Consider the following 15,115-nt stretch of genomic DNA (forward strand, 5'->3'; position numbering starts at 1 on the left):
CTCCTGCCTCAGCCCCCCAAGCAGCTGGGACTACAGGCGTGCGCCGCCACACCCAGCCAAATTTTTTTTGTATTTTCAGCAGAGAAGGGGTTTCACCATGTTGGCCAGGCTGGTCTCTATATCCTGACCTGGTGATCAACCTGCCTCGGCCTCCCAAAGTGCTAGGATTACAGGCGCGAGCCACCGCGCCTGGCAGGAATGTGACTTTAATACTGGACTTTGCTGATGTGCTGGTGTCTGCATTTTCTCTTTAAATCACAGCTATATGGTAAATTTTCTATTTTGTTATGGTTCTCTTTTATTGATGGGCATGCAGTGGGTGTTTCTTGGAAATGGCCAATTTTTATTAAAATATTTCTGGAAAAAAAAAGAGTCATGGTCTTTCATCTATAGGATGGGTCAAAACTGTTGCTTCCTACCTCACATGGGCACTAAACAACGCTTCGGGGAACACCAACACTTTCCATGCCACTGAAGTCTCAGGAAGCCAGAAAGCTCTCTTCAAAAAAAGAGAACCACTAGTTCTAAACTCTAGAAAGAAATCCTGGCTGGGTGTAGTGACTCATGCCTGTAGTTCCAGCACTTTGGGAGGCTAAGATGGAAGGATTGCTGAGGCCAGGAGTTCAACACCAGCCTGGGTAACACAGTATGACCCCATCTCTACAAAAATAAAAAAGTTAGCTGAGCATGGTGGCACATGACTATAGTCCCAACTACTTGGGAGGCAGAGGCAGGAGGATCGCTTGAGCCTCAGAGTTTGAGGCTGCAGTGAGCTATGATTGAGCCAGTCCAGCCTGGATAACAGAGCAAGACCCTGTCTCAAAAACCTAAATTGAAAGAAATCCCTAAGACCATTTTTATGGTATGTGATCAATATATATATTTTGATACAGATGAAGGGGTGGCCTGCCCCTCCACACCTGTGGGCGTTTCTCGTTAGGTGGAACGAGAGACGTGAGAAAAGAAATGAGACACAGAGACAAAGTATAGAGAAAGAAAAAGTGGGCCCAGGGGACCGGCACTCAGCATACAGAGGACCCACGCTGGCACCAGTCTCTGAGTTTCCTTAGTATTTATTGATAATTATCTTTACCATCTCAGAAAAAGGGAAGTGGCAGGGTAATAGGATCATCGTAGGGAGAAGGTCAGCAGTAAGACATATGAATAAAGATCTCTGTGACATGAATAAGGAAAAGTGCTGTTCCTTGATACGCATATGCAAACATTTTCATAAACCTTTATAGTGCATAAAGAGCAGCATTGAACTAGCAAGTCCCACCTTCCGCCCTAAGGCGGTTTTCTCCTTTCTCAGTAAACAGAACATACAATTGGGTTTTACACCGAGATGTTCCATTGCCCAGGGACGGGCAGGAGACAGATGCTTTTCTCTATCTCAACTGCCAACAACCGCCAAGGGGCCTTCTTTCCTCTTGTACTGGTCCTCCTCAGCACAGACCCTTCACGGGTATCAGGCTGGGGGACGATCAGGTCTTTCCCATCCCACGAGGCCATATTTCAGACTATCACATGGGGAGAAACCTTGGACAATACCTAGCTTTCCTAGGCAGAGGTCCCTGCGACCTTTGGCAGTGTACGTGTCCCTGGGTACTTGAGATTAAGAGAATGGTGATGACTTTTAACCAGCAAGCTGCCTTCAGGCACTTGTTTAACAAAGCACACCCCCGCAGAGCCCAAAATCCTTTAAACCTTGAGTCATCACAGCACATGTCTCTTGCAAGGACAAGGTTGGGGGTAGGGTCACAGATTAACAGCATCTCAAATACAGAACAAAATGGAGTCTCTTATGTCTACTTCTTTCTATATAGACACAGTAACAGTCTGATCTTTATTTCTTTTCCCCACACAACTTACAACGAATTGTTAAAAAATTATCCTTAGTCTACTTGGTTATAATTCTACCTCAATTTCTGTCCATCAGATAAACAAAAGTCACAGTAAAGAATGGCTTTATTAGCTCCATTAGTGAGATATTTCAGTGAAATAAGTAGATCTAAATACTTCACAATAGTACACCGGGCACGGTGGCTCACGCCGTAATCCCAGCACTTTGGGAGGCCAAGGCGGGCAGATCACTTGAGGTCAGGAGTTTGAAACCAGCCTGGCCAACATGGCAAAACCCTGTCTCCACTAAAAATACAAAAATTAGCCAGGCATGGTGGCGTGTGCCTGTAACCCCAGCCATTCAGGTAGCTGAGGCATGAGACTCGCTTGAACCCAGGAGGCTGAGGTTGCAGTGAGCTGAGATCACGCCACTGCACTCCAGCCTGGATGACAGAGCGGGACCTTGTCTCAAAAGATAAATAAATAAATAAATACTTCACCATAGTAAAATATAAAGTAGTATAATCATAATTTCCAGCTATTTATAAGCTTTATATTTGTGCCAATTAAACTGCAACTGTATTCCCAGAAGAATAGAGTTATTTGTACAACTCTACATAAATATACTGAGCACATGAAAAGTGTGATATTTTCAATTTTAGGACACTATTTCTAGATATTACATGAGGGATGAGCTCCAATAAAACAAATGTGTAAATCACACACATTACAAATACAAGAATAGTTACTTTATTATTTTAAGAAAAAATTACTTACAAGAGATAGCAGCAAACCGAACAGGTCACCAACATGGTAATGATAACTCTAGGGGAAAAAAGAAAAGCAAATGTCATTAAATAACTAGCAAACTATGCCAACATCACAGAATGGTTTAAGTCCCCTTTCCAGATTATCAAACTGGCATGGATTGCACACCAAGAAAATGGATCTGTATCTGTTCAAATATCCAGCAAACTGCAGTGTGCCCAGGGTGCACCTGGGAAAAGTTTATGTAACTAAACATTTGTATTTAAAGACAGATGTGTTAATGCCATCATGTAGATGTCCAATCAAAATTTATCTGAAACTGAACGGGAAATGCCGCAGTGACAATTAGTTTTAACACCTAAGTAATTACCCTATTTGGTAGTATTCTCTGTAATGAAATTAACACTGTACTTCTAAAAATATGACTCTCTAGCAATGAGCTCTCCCCATCTCCATTCATGTCTGAAAAAGTTACACTTTGATCTCTCATCAGCAGAATTTCAACATTTCTAAACCTCAGTTCATGCTATTCTCTTCCCATCTCTCTTTCTAAAAGTTCCCCTTCTAAATCTCCTACTCCTCAGAAGAAGCTCTGCCATTTTCACCCATCCGACCCACCCTCAAATCCATCATCTTTTGCTCATGCCTCCTCTGCACCTCCACAGTCACCAAATACTGTGGATTTATACTTTAAAGCATCTCTCCCCATGTGTATTTCTTCCTTCCTATTCCCACTGTCAGCAACAAAATTCACCTGGTTCTCCTGGCTTAATTGCTGGCAGATTCAAACTTTCCTCCTTCTCCTTCATGCTATAAACAGGATTTTCCACTTAAGACCAGGATTTTCCACTTAAGACCTTTTGATGGCACCTCTCCATCATCCATCATTTGGTTTCCAAGAGGCATGTCCACACCCTAAGTACAGCAAGACCATTTCCTAGAACTTAGGAACCAAATATTGTAACCCCTGTTTTTTTAGAGACAGGGTCTCTGTCGCCCAGGCTAGAGTGCTGTGGCATGATCATAGCTCCCTGTAACCTCCAACTCCTGGGCTCAACTGATCCTCCCACCTCAGCTTCCCGAGTAGCTAGGACTACTGGTGTGCACAACCAGGCCTCACTAATATTTTTAATTTTTTTGTAGAGATTGGGGGGTTCTCAATATGTTGACCAGGTTGTACTTGAACTCCTGGCCTCAAGTGATCCTCCTGCCTCAGCCTCCCAAAGTGTGGGGATTACTGGTGTGAGCCATCACACCTGGCCCAGAACTCTTATTTTTATTTATTTTTAAGTTATCCTTTAGAAGTTCTGTGTGTCTTTTTTTTGAAACAGAGTCTCACTCTGTCATCCAGGCTGGAGTGCAGTGGCACAATCTTAGCTCAACGCAAACTCCACCTCCCAGATTCAAGCGATTCTCCTGCCTCAGCCCAAGTAGCTGAGATTATGGGCATGCACCACCACACCCAGCTAATTTTTGTATTTTTAGTAGTGGGGTTTTGCCATGTTGTCCAGGCTGGTCTCAAACTCCTGGCCTCAAGTAATCCACCCACCTATGCTTCCCAAAGTGCCGGGATTACAGGCATGAGCCACTGTGTGTGTATTTTCTTTGGTTAACATATTGGCACGTTCATTTACTCATTCGACAGATTTTCACTCGCTGAGTGTCCAGTATATGTGTTAGGCTCTGGGGAGAGAAAAATAAACAGAACAGATAAAAACCACTGCCTCATGGCTGGGCATGGGAGTTTATGAGAGGGTACCTGGAGTTCAAAGAAGAAGGGGGTCTGTGTGGCTGAAGCAGAGCAAGGAGCCTGGGGAAAGGTGAGGTCAAAGAGGTGCCATGTGGCCTCTGAAAGGACTTTCACTCTTAAAAGGCTTTGACTCAGAGTGAAAAGCAAAGTTATGGCCGGGTGCAGTGGCTCACGCCTGTAATCCGAGCACTTTGGGAGGCCGAGGTGGGCGGATCACGAGGTCTGGAGATCAAGATCATCCTGGTTAACACGGTGAAACCCCGTCTCGGCCGGGCACGGTGGCTCAAGCCTGTAATCCCAGCACTTTGGGAGGCCGAGACGGGCGAATCACGAGGTCAGGAGATCGAGACCATCCTGGCTAACATGGTGAAACCCCGTCTCTACTAAAAAATACAAAAAACTAGCCAGGCGAGGTGGCGGGCGCCTGTAGTCCCAGCCACTCGGGAGGCTGAGGCAGGAGAATGGCCTAAACCCGGAGGCGGAGCTTGCAGTGAGCTGAGATCCGGCCACTGCACTCCAGCCTGGATGACAGAGCCAGACTCCGTCTCAAAAAAAAAAAAAAAAAAGAAACCCCGTCTCAACTAAAAATACAAAAAAATTAGCCGGGCGTGGTGGCGGACGCCTGTAGTCCCAGCTACTCAGGAGGCTGAAGCAGGAGAATGGCGTGAACCCGGGAGGCAGAGCTTGCAGTGAGCCGAGATGGCGCCACTGCACTCCAGCCTGGGCGACAGAGCAAAACTCCGTCTCAAAAATAAATAAATAATAAAGAAAGAAAAGGTAAGTTATTTGGAGGGATTTGAGGAGAGGACTGACTAAATCTGATTCCAATTCTAATGGGATCTCTCTGCTGGGATGAAAGAGGCTGGAGGAAGCGGGGCAAAAAGAAAGCAGAGAAACCAGTTGAGAGGAATTATAATAATCCAAGTGGATCAGGCTGGCAGCAGTGCAGGTCGTAAGAGTTGGTCAGATTCCTTGAAATATATAAGTTATATATCACACTTATAAAATAGAAATAAATATGTATGGGGGATTGTGCTAAAGAGATTTTGACAGTTGCACAATAAAAATGTTTAAAGACCTAAACAATCAAGTCACCCGCTTCATTTGTAACTGACTCCCTCCACCCACCCCTCTCACCTCCCCCTACGTTTAAACATCAGTTCTTCATTCCTGAAGGTAGGCGTCTTCACTGTCCCCCAAGACACATTATATCTAGGATTCTCAATTCCAAGCCTTTACTCATCTTCCCCCAGTCCGTGCTCCACTGTGGGATCTCTTCCCTGTCTTCTCTCTTCTCCAAAAGCCCATGTCATAGAACTGAAAGAGCTGAGGCTCCTTTGTATTACCTGCTTAATATTAACAGTTTCATATAAAAGCTCCCTCATTAACATATCAGCTCCTAATGTGCTTGGACTTAGGAGCTGCATGCTGAGTAGTGAAATGCCACGATAACTGCAATTTACTTTCAAATGGTTCAGCAAAATTATATATACACACACTCATAGATAAAGCAAATCTGAATATGTCAAACAATGACTGAGTCTAGGAGGTAATATATGGCACTTATTGTACTATTCTTCCTACTTTTCTACATGTTTTAAAGCGTTCATGAAAAAAGGGGAGTTAGCTGGACACAGTGGCATGCCTGTAGTCCCAACTATTCAGGAGGCTGAGGCGGGAGGATCACTAGAGCCCAAGATATCAAGGCTGCAGTGAGATATGATCATGCTACTGCACTCAAGGCCTGGGCAACACAGGGAGACCCTTTAAAAAAAAAACAGAAACAAAAACAAAAAACAAAAAAACAGGCATGGTGGCTCAAGCCTGTAACCTTAGCTCTTTGGGAGGCTGAGGCCAGGTGTTTAAGACCAACATGGCCAACAGAGCGAGATCCCATCTCCATTTTTTTAACCTTTTTTTTTTTAATTTTTGAGACGGAGTCTCGCTCTGTCGCCCAGGCTGGAGTGCAGTGACACAATCTCAACCCCTGCCTCCTGGGCTCAAGCAATTCTCCTGCCTCAGCCTCTGGAGTAGCTGGGCCTACAGGGGTGAACCACCACAACCGGCTAATTTTTTATTTTTATTTTTTATTTTTTTTATTTTATTTTTTTATTTTTTTTATTTTTTGAGACAGAGTCTCGCTCTGTCGCCCGGGCTGGAGTGCAGTGGCCCGATCTCAGCTCACTGCAAGCTCCGCCTCCCAGGTTCACGCCATTCTCCTGCCTCAGCCTCCCGAGTAGCTGGGACTACAGGCGCCCACCACCGCGCCCGGCTAATTTTTTTTTTTTTGTATTTTTTAGTAGAGACGGGGTTTCACCGTGTTAACCAGGATGGTCTCGATCTCCTGACCTCGTGATCCGCCCATCTCGGCCTCCCAAAGTGCTGGGATTACAGGCTTGAGCCACCGCGCCCGGCCCATTTTTGTATTTTTAGTAGAGACGAGATTTCACCACATTGGCCAGGCTGGTCTTGAATTCCTGACCAAGTGATCCACCTGCCTCAGCCTTCCAAAGTGCTGGGATTACAGGAATGAGCCACTATGCCTGGCCAGCCCATCTCTATTATTTTTAAATAAAATAATCAAAAATAAAAATAAAATAAAAATAATTAAAACAAACAACAAAAACAGAAAAGTGGAGTTGAGTGAACTCCTGGCAAACTCATCTGTGCGCTCTTTCCTTTTCTCCTCCCCCACATCTACTGGTTAGGAAGCCATTGTGAGAAAACGGAAGCTTTAGAGAATCTACGGATTCCTGTAGAGAAAAGACGGAAATCATGAAAAACTGGAATGGGCAGGAAAGCTGATTCCGGGCACAGACCTGATTTTAGCTGGCCCTTTTCAGTTGCAAAAATAAAGAGCAAGGGGCTTTATTTAGGTCATCCATAAATTCTGAAGAGTTTTTTCCAAGTGATCGTAGGCTATTTTTTTTTTTTTTTTAAATAAAAGAAAAGATTCATTAAATTTTCCTGGCTGAGCACAGTGCTCACATCTGTAATCCTAGCACTTTGGGTGGCTAAGGTGGGAGGACTGCTTGAAGTCAGGAGTTCAAGACCAGCCTAGGCAATAAAATGAGACCCAGTATCTACCACGTTTTTTTAAATTGGTTAGGCATGGTGGTGCATGCCTGTTGTCCCAGCTATGCTGGAGGCTGAGGCAGAAGGATTGTGTGAGCCCAGGTTGAGGCTGCAGTGGGCTATGATTGACTGTGCCACTGCACTCCAGCCTGGGCAACAGAGTAAGACCCTGTTTTAAAAAACAAATTTAAGAAAATCTTCGGCCGGGCATGATGGCCAACTCCTGTCATCCCCGCACTTTGGGAGGCCAAGGTGGGTGGATCGCCTGAGTTCAGAAGTTCGAGACCAGCCTAGCCAATATGGCAAAACCCCATCTCTATTAAAAAATATAAAAATGAGCTGAGCATGGTGGCGCATACCTGTAATCCCAGCTACTCGGGAGGCTAAGGCAGGAGAAGCGCTTGAACCTGGGAGGCAGAGGTTGGAGTCAGCCAAGATCGTGCCATTGCACTCCAGCCTGGGCGACAGAGCAAGACTTAGTCTCAAAAAAAAAAAAAAAAAAAAAATCTTCAGTAAGGAGATAAAGGAAGGAATCCTGTGAGGAGGAAAGAAGGGAGAAAAACAGAGGCGTATCTGACGTTAAATTGTCTTCCTCAAGAGACCCCTACACACCAGAATGCTGAAAGCTGGGTAATTAGGAGGTTATAGGACCTGATGAGGCAGGTAAAAGAAAGGGCAGAAGGGAATTTTTTTTAAGGGATGGGGTCTCACTCTGTTGCCTAGGCTAGAATGCACTGGCATGATCATACTCACTGCAGCCTCAACCTCCTGGGCTCAAATAATCCACCCACCCAGCCTCCTGAGTAGCTGGGACCACAGGTTTACACCACCATGCCTAGATAATTTTTTTAAAAATTTGTTTTTGTAGACACTAAGTCTTGCTTTATCAACCAGGCTTGGTCTCTATTTCCTGGCTTCAAGTGATCCTCCCACCTTGGCCTCCCAAAGTGCCGGTGTGAGCCACCATGTCAGGCCCATTTTTATTTTTTTGAAGATATTTTTGATCAGTTAAATCAGAAATGCTCCCCTGTATTAAAAATTCACCACAAGCTAGATGCAGTGGCTCGAGCCTGTTATCCCAGCACGTCGGGAGGCCGAGGCGAGTGGATTACTTGAGGCCAAAAGTCCGGGAACAGCCTGGCCAACATGGCGAAACCCCATCTCTACTAAAAATACAAAAATTAGTCAAGCGTGGTGACATGCGCCTTTAGTCCCAGCTACTCAGGAGGCTGAGGCATGAGAAGCGCTCGAACCTGGGAGGCGGAGGTTTCAGTGAGCCGAGATCTCACTACCGCACTCCAGCCTGGGCAACAGAGCAAGACTCTGTCTCAAAAAAAACCCCAAAAACAACTCACCATAGTGTGAAGCACTTCAGCTCCTTCATCTATCCTGAAAAATTTGATTTGCAGTATTTTCAAGAGGTAAAGGGGAACTAGTACTAATTCAGCATTAATATTTCCTTTTTAAAAAAATCCCCACAGAAAAGCATATTTCCATTTTAAAATGAGGAAATGGGAACATGGAAAAGTTAACTAAACTGTGCACTAATATTTCCTTTTTAAAAAAATCCCTACAGAAAAGCATATTTCCATTTTAAAATGAGGAAATGGGAACATGGAAAAGTTAACTAAATTGTTCAAGGTCACAGGCATCATCTGCCTAGGTGCAGTGTTTCTCAAAATGTATTACAGCAACTCTTCTTGGGGGGGGGCGGGGACACTATTTCAAGACCTGCTCAATCCAGACAAGAGCAGGAAAAGCAAGGACTGCAGCAGAGGCTGTGAACTGGACCCAGATAATACAGGCACTTGGCAATTGAGCTTTCAGTCAATTCATGACCTTTCAGTCAATGAATGCTGCATAAAGACAGGTGGTCCCATAAGATGATAATGGAGCTGAAACATTCTTATCACCTAGTGACATCTTGATGATCCTGAGCCTGTTTAGGCCTAGAATAATGTGTTTGTGTTTTAGTTTTTAACAAAAAAGTTTAAAAAGTTAAAAAATATATAAATGGAAAAAAACTTAAAGGATAGGATATAAAGAAAGAAAATAGATCAGGTGAGGTGGCTTATGCCTGTAACCCTAGCACTTTGGGAGGCCAAGGTGGGAGGACTGCTTGAGGCCAAGAGTTGGAGACCAGCCTGGGCAACAAAGAGAGACCCTGTCTCAAAACAACAACAACAAATTAGCTGAGTGTAGTGGTGCATGCCTGTAGTACTAGCTAGTGGGGAGGCTGAGGTGGACGGATCCCTTGAGCCTTGGAGTTTAAGGCTGCAGTGAGCTATGATGGAGCCACTGCACTCCAGCCTGGGTGACAAAGTGAGACTCTCGGTCTCTTAAAAAAAAAAAATTATACAGCTGTACAATGTGTCTGTGTGTTTTGTTTTCAAAAGTTTACTCTTTTTACAATGTACAACAGGCTCCAAGATAACACTTTATTCTAAGTATAGGTGGCAAAGATGTTATGGCAGGGGGCCGGGTGTGGCAGCTCACACCTGTAGCCCCAGCATTTTGGGAGGCTGAGGCGGGTGGATCACCTGAGGTCAGGAGTTTGAGACCAGCCTGGCCAACATAGTGAAACCCCTTCTCTACCAAAACCACAAAAATTAGCCAGGCATGGTGGTGAGCACCTGTAATCCCAGCTACTCGGGAGGCTGAGGCAGGAGAATTGCTTGAATCCGGCAGGTAGAGGTTGCCGTGAGCCAAGATCGTGCCACTGCACTCCAGCCTGGACAACAGAGTGAGTGTCCGCCTCAAAAAAAAAAAAAAAAAAAAAGTTATAGCTGGGAATCCAGATGTTTAAATACAAATAGAATCAAGGGTCACCACCATCGATCACTTCAGGCACATGGAACAGTTTATTTTTTCCCAGATTTCTTAATTCCACCTATGACCAGGGGCCCCTTCCCCATGGCCTTCACTTTCAGCTCCTCCAGTTTCTTCTGCTCCTCTTTTTGTTTAAAAAACGTATCTTCCAGCCGGGAGTGGTGGCTCATGCCTGTAATCCCAGCACTTTGGGAGGTCAAGAGATCCAGACCATCCTGGCCAACATGGTGAAACCCCGTCTCTACTAAAAATACAAAAATTAGTTGGGCATGGTGGTGCGCGCCTGTAAACCCAGCTACTCGGGAGGCTGAGGCAGGAGAATTGCTTGAACCCGGGAGGCGGAGGTTGCAGTGAGCCGATATCATGCCACTGCACTCCAGCCTGGCAACAGAGTGAGACTCTGTCTCAAAATGCTTCTTGGGCTGTTTCAGGGGCTTCTTCCTGCCATCTATGAAGGTGGACATGGTGCCTGCAGCCTCTTCCCCAGACTCTGCCACTGGTCTTGTTTCGTTTTTGAAGGGACAGGGTCTCACTGTTGCCCAGGCTGGAGTACAATAGTGTGATCATACTGCATCCTGGAACTCCTGATCTCAAACACTCCTCCTCACTCGGCCTCCCCAATAGCTAGGACCACAGGTGTGCACCACCATGTCCAACTAATTAAAAAAAATTTTTTTGAGAGATAGGGTCTCGCTATGTTGCCCAGGCGGGCCTCAAGCAATCCTCTTGTCTGGCTTCCCAAAGTGCTGCATATGATAAGTGTGAGCCACCCTGCCCAGCCTTGCTTGTGTTTTAAGCCAAGTTAGTACAAAAGAGTCGAAAAGTTAAAAAGAATTCGAAAGTTTAAGTAAAAAAGTTACAGGAAGCTAAGGTTAATTTATTTTTGAAGAAAGAAAAACATGTTTTCAGAAATTTCATGTAGCCTAAGTGTACAGTGTTTCCAAAGTCCATCACAGTGTAACAATGTCCTGGTTCTTCACATTCACTCACCAGTCACTGACTCACCCACAGCAACTTCCAGTCCTGCAAGCTCCATATCATTGTGTTACATTTGCCTATACAGTATTTAAGGACAGTAACATGCTGCACAGGTGTGAAGCCTAGAAGCAACAGGTTCTACCATATAGCCTAGGTGCGTAGTAGGCTGTACCATCTGTTTGCATAAGTAAACTCTTTGATGTTCACACAAAAGCCCTACTAACACATTTCTCAAACGTATCCCTTTTGTTAAGTGACACATGTCTATATATCACTAGCTGGTCAAATACCTGAATCATGACACTCACTAGGGCTAGAAACTGAGTGGAAATAGGATGGATTTCATTACCCTGGATAACGGCAATGACATCCAAAGGAAGGGGAGAGAGTGCTCTTTAAGAAAGGAATTGTCACTGCTATCAAAGCAGCACTTTGTTGTTCTCTAACTCCAGTAGCAAAAACAAGTCTAATTAAATTTGGTTAATACAATTGCTTTAATAATGCCAGAATTCTGACTCTGTTCATCAACCTCTATAGGTAGGGGAGATGACCCCATATAGCTGGTGTTACCAGGGAGGAGGAACTTGATACTTAAAAACGATAAAAATTCACCTACCATGTTTCTTTTCTTAAAAAAAATATAATTTTAAACTAATAAAGCAAATGTATTCCAGGTAGCAGAAGGGGTTCAGGTCACAAAATACTAGGGAAGTAATAAAAATCTTTTTCTTTTTCTTTTTTTGAGACGGAGTCTTGCTGTCACCCAGGCTGGAGTGCAGTGCAGTGATCTCTGCTCACTGTAGGCTCTGCCTCCCGGGTTCACGCCATTCTCTGGCCTCAGCCTCCCAAGTAGCTGGGACTACAGGCGCCCGCCACCACGCCCGGCTAATTTTTTGTATTTTTAGTAGAGACAGGGTTTCACCATCTTAGCCAGACTGGTCTCGATCTCCTGACCTGGTGATCCGCCCGCCTCGGCCTCCCAAAGTGCTAGGACTACAGGCGTGAGCCACTGCGCCCGGCCACAAATCTTTTTCTTTTAATAAAGACAGTAGAACTATCCACTCAACAGGTATTTACTGGGTGCCTCCTGTGCATACAAGGTACTGTGAAAACCAGGCACTATGAAGCCACCAATTAAGTTGAAGGAATAAAGCAAGAGATGGTGTTTCTGACAAACTGACTTCAGTCGAAGTTTCACCTCTCATCATCTTGAACTGAGAAAAAAATGACTAAAAAGCAAAAGAGGAACCAGAAAGAGGGCGTTCCAAGGCTCCTTTGAAGATTAAGGCTCATTTTATACTACAGTTAAAAAGTTTAATTCCAAAATAGACAAAGCTCTATCCAACAAAGAAGTCTGGAAAAAAAAAAAAATCTTTCCTAGCCAATCATTCTAAGGATTTCTCACACTCACATACAAGAGCCGGAGCGCCCTCCAAAAGGTATGACGCAGCTTTCTCAACAATACCTCCTGCTCTTTGGTAATTAATCTCGCTTTAGATCAGGCCCCAACCGCCTCCTGGAGCCCACTAGATGCAAGCCTGGGCTCAATGTCGTCCAACGAGCTTGTTCTGTACGCAACAGCATGGGAGGCAGGGGGGCAATTTCTGTTTTATTTATTTGATCCTTAAGTTCAGGCAAACGAGGCCTCATGTGGGTGGAAGGCAGGGCTAAAGGGGGAAGAGTCGACTGGGGACAAGCCCCAGTGTCTCCCAGATTCGGCCTGCTCATTTCCGACTGCACCTCCCCACACAGGACTATGATGAGAAAAAAATTCCCCTGAAACTCGTTTCCAAGGAGGGTCCACCAAAGGTCACCCTCCACTCGCTCAGGCCGGAGGACACTGAAGCTGCTGCGAAAAGGAACACAAAGAGTTCCGCCGGGGCGAGGGCCTGACTCTGCAGGGCGGGGGGCGCCCATGCAACGTTCTCTGACCCGTGTGGGGATCGTGCTTTCCCCCGCCCCGGCCTGCTCGCTCCTCACCGCGCGTTCCTCCCAAGGCGGGCCTCGCGCACTTACCCCCGGTTAGGACCCTTAGGGATGAACCAAGGCACCAAGAAGCCGACGAAGCCCCAGAACACGCTCATCACAATGAGAGGCACCGTGAGGCCTTGATACGCCATGGTCACCGCCTGAGCGCCAGCCCCTACCCCGCCGCCTCACTCGGATCCCACCAGGAAGTGTCAATAGCTGACCACGTGACCAGCGTGCGCAGGCCCCGCCTCCCGCGCCCCTACGTGACCTGCGCGCCGGCCTCCGCCCCTCGAGGAGCCCAGAGGCAGAGCCCCGCCTTCGCCTGGCTGTCTCCTGGCTGCAGCTCCTTAGAGGCATGTCGCTCACCCCAGAGCCAGGGGTTCGGTCACCACGGGCTCAGCAAAGTGTTCTGATGCGAACTTGGCCCTTTTAGACAAAGAGTGTAGTTATTTACAGCCTCGTCTACTTATGCAACAGACATAGAGAACTTAACAATAGTTCTGTATTACTATTCTGAATTCCCGTGTGCCTGGCATTGGGTCATGATCTTTAAGTTCATGAACCCAAGGCCGGGGGCGGGGACTCACGCCTGTAATCCCAGCACTTTGGGAGGTTGAGGCAGGCGGATCACTTGAGGTCAGGAGTTCGAGACCAGCCTGGCCAACATGGTGTAACCCTGTCTACTAAAATACAAAAATTAGCCGGGTGTGGTGGCGCACGCCTGTGGTCCCAGTACTCAGGAGGCTGAGGCAGGAGAATCGCTTGAACCCTCGGGAAGTGGAGGTTGCAGAGAGCTGAGATCCTGCCACTGCACTCCAGCCTGGGTGACAGAGCAAGACTCTGTCTCAAAAGAAAAAAAGAAAGTGCATGAACCTGTGTTGAACTCCTTACTTCAGCCTATGAGGTAATTGTAATCATTATTCCCACTTTGCAGTTGAAGAAACTGAGGCCCAGGGAGGAGACTAAGGATCTTGCCCAAAGTCACATAGTAAGTGGCAAGGCCAGGATTCAACCCCTGATGATCTGATTTTCAAGGCCAGAGCTCTTAACTAGTGCACCACTGTTTATCTTGTGCACTGTGCCAGGTTCTGGAGTTACAGAAGTCAATCAGGCACCCCTGAGGGAGTTCACATTCTGGGGAGCAGATGGCCTTGCAAACAGGCCACTCAATGCGTGTGAAAGTAAGTGGACGACCCTGCAAGGCTTTCCACCCAACTAGTCCTCGCTGAGCCTTGAAAGACAAGTAGAAATTAGCCAGAATAGTAAGAAGAAAAACAGGTCAGTCGTGGTGGCTCACACCTGTAATGCCAGCACTTCAGGAGGATGAGGCGGGCAGATCACCTGAGGTCAGTAGTTCGAGACCAGCCTGGGCAACATGGTGAAATCCCATCTCTACTAAAAATACAAAAATTGGCCAGGTATGCACCTGCAGTCCCAGCCACTCAGGAGGCTGAGGAACGAGAATCGCTTGAACCCCTGGGAGGCAGAGGTTATAGTGAGCTGAGATTGTACCACTGCACTCCAGCCTGGGCAACAGAGTGAGACTCTGCCTCAAAAAAACAAAACAAAACAAAAAAGTAAAACAGTTTTGTTTGCTTTTTTTTTTTTTTTTTTTTTTTTTGAGACAGGGCCCTGCTCTGTCACCCAGGCTGAAGTGCAGTGGTGCTCCATAGCTCACTGCAGCCTGGAACTCCTGGGCTCAAGCCATCCTTCTGCCTCAGCCTCCTGAGGAGCTGGGACTACAGGTGTGCACCACCACACCTGGCTAATTTTAAAAATTTTTTGTAGAGAGAGAGCCTCGCTATGTTGCCCCGGCAGGTCTTAAACTCCTGGCCTGAAGAGATCCTCCACCTCAGCCTCCCAAAGTGCTGCAATTACTGGCATAAGCCACCGTGCTGAGCT

At 46.1% G+C, this 15,115-nt stretch overlaps 1 protein-coding gene across 1 annotated transcript in view; it reads right to left on the reverse strand.

The window, feature by feature from the left end:
* Nucleotides 1-13,453, reverse strand: part of LOC105480885 (ATPase H+ transporting V0 subunit e1) — a 50,042-nt gene extending 36,589 nt beyond the window's left edge. Inside the window, exons 1-2 of the mRNA XM_011740085.3 lie at nt 13,259-13,453; nt 2,620-2,667 (exon numbers count right to left, since the gene is read on the reverse strand). Of these exons, the coding sequence (XP_011738387.1) occupies nt 2,620-2,667; nt 13,259-13,362 (152 nt within the window). The 5' untranslated portion in view covers nt 13,363-13,453. The remainder of the gene's footprint in view (nt 1-2,619; nt 2,668-13,258) is intronic.
* Nucleotides 13,454-15,115: the final 1,662 nt, after the last annotated feature.

This window comes from Macaca nemestrina, chromosome 6 (genome assembly GCF_043159975.1).
Source record: "Macaca nemestrina isolate mMacNem1 chromosome 6, mMacNem.hap1, whole genome shotgun sequence".
NCBI classification, from domain to species: domain Eukaryota; kingdom Metazoa; phylum Chordata; class Mammalia; order Primates; family Cercopithecidae; genus Macaca; species Macaca nemestrina.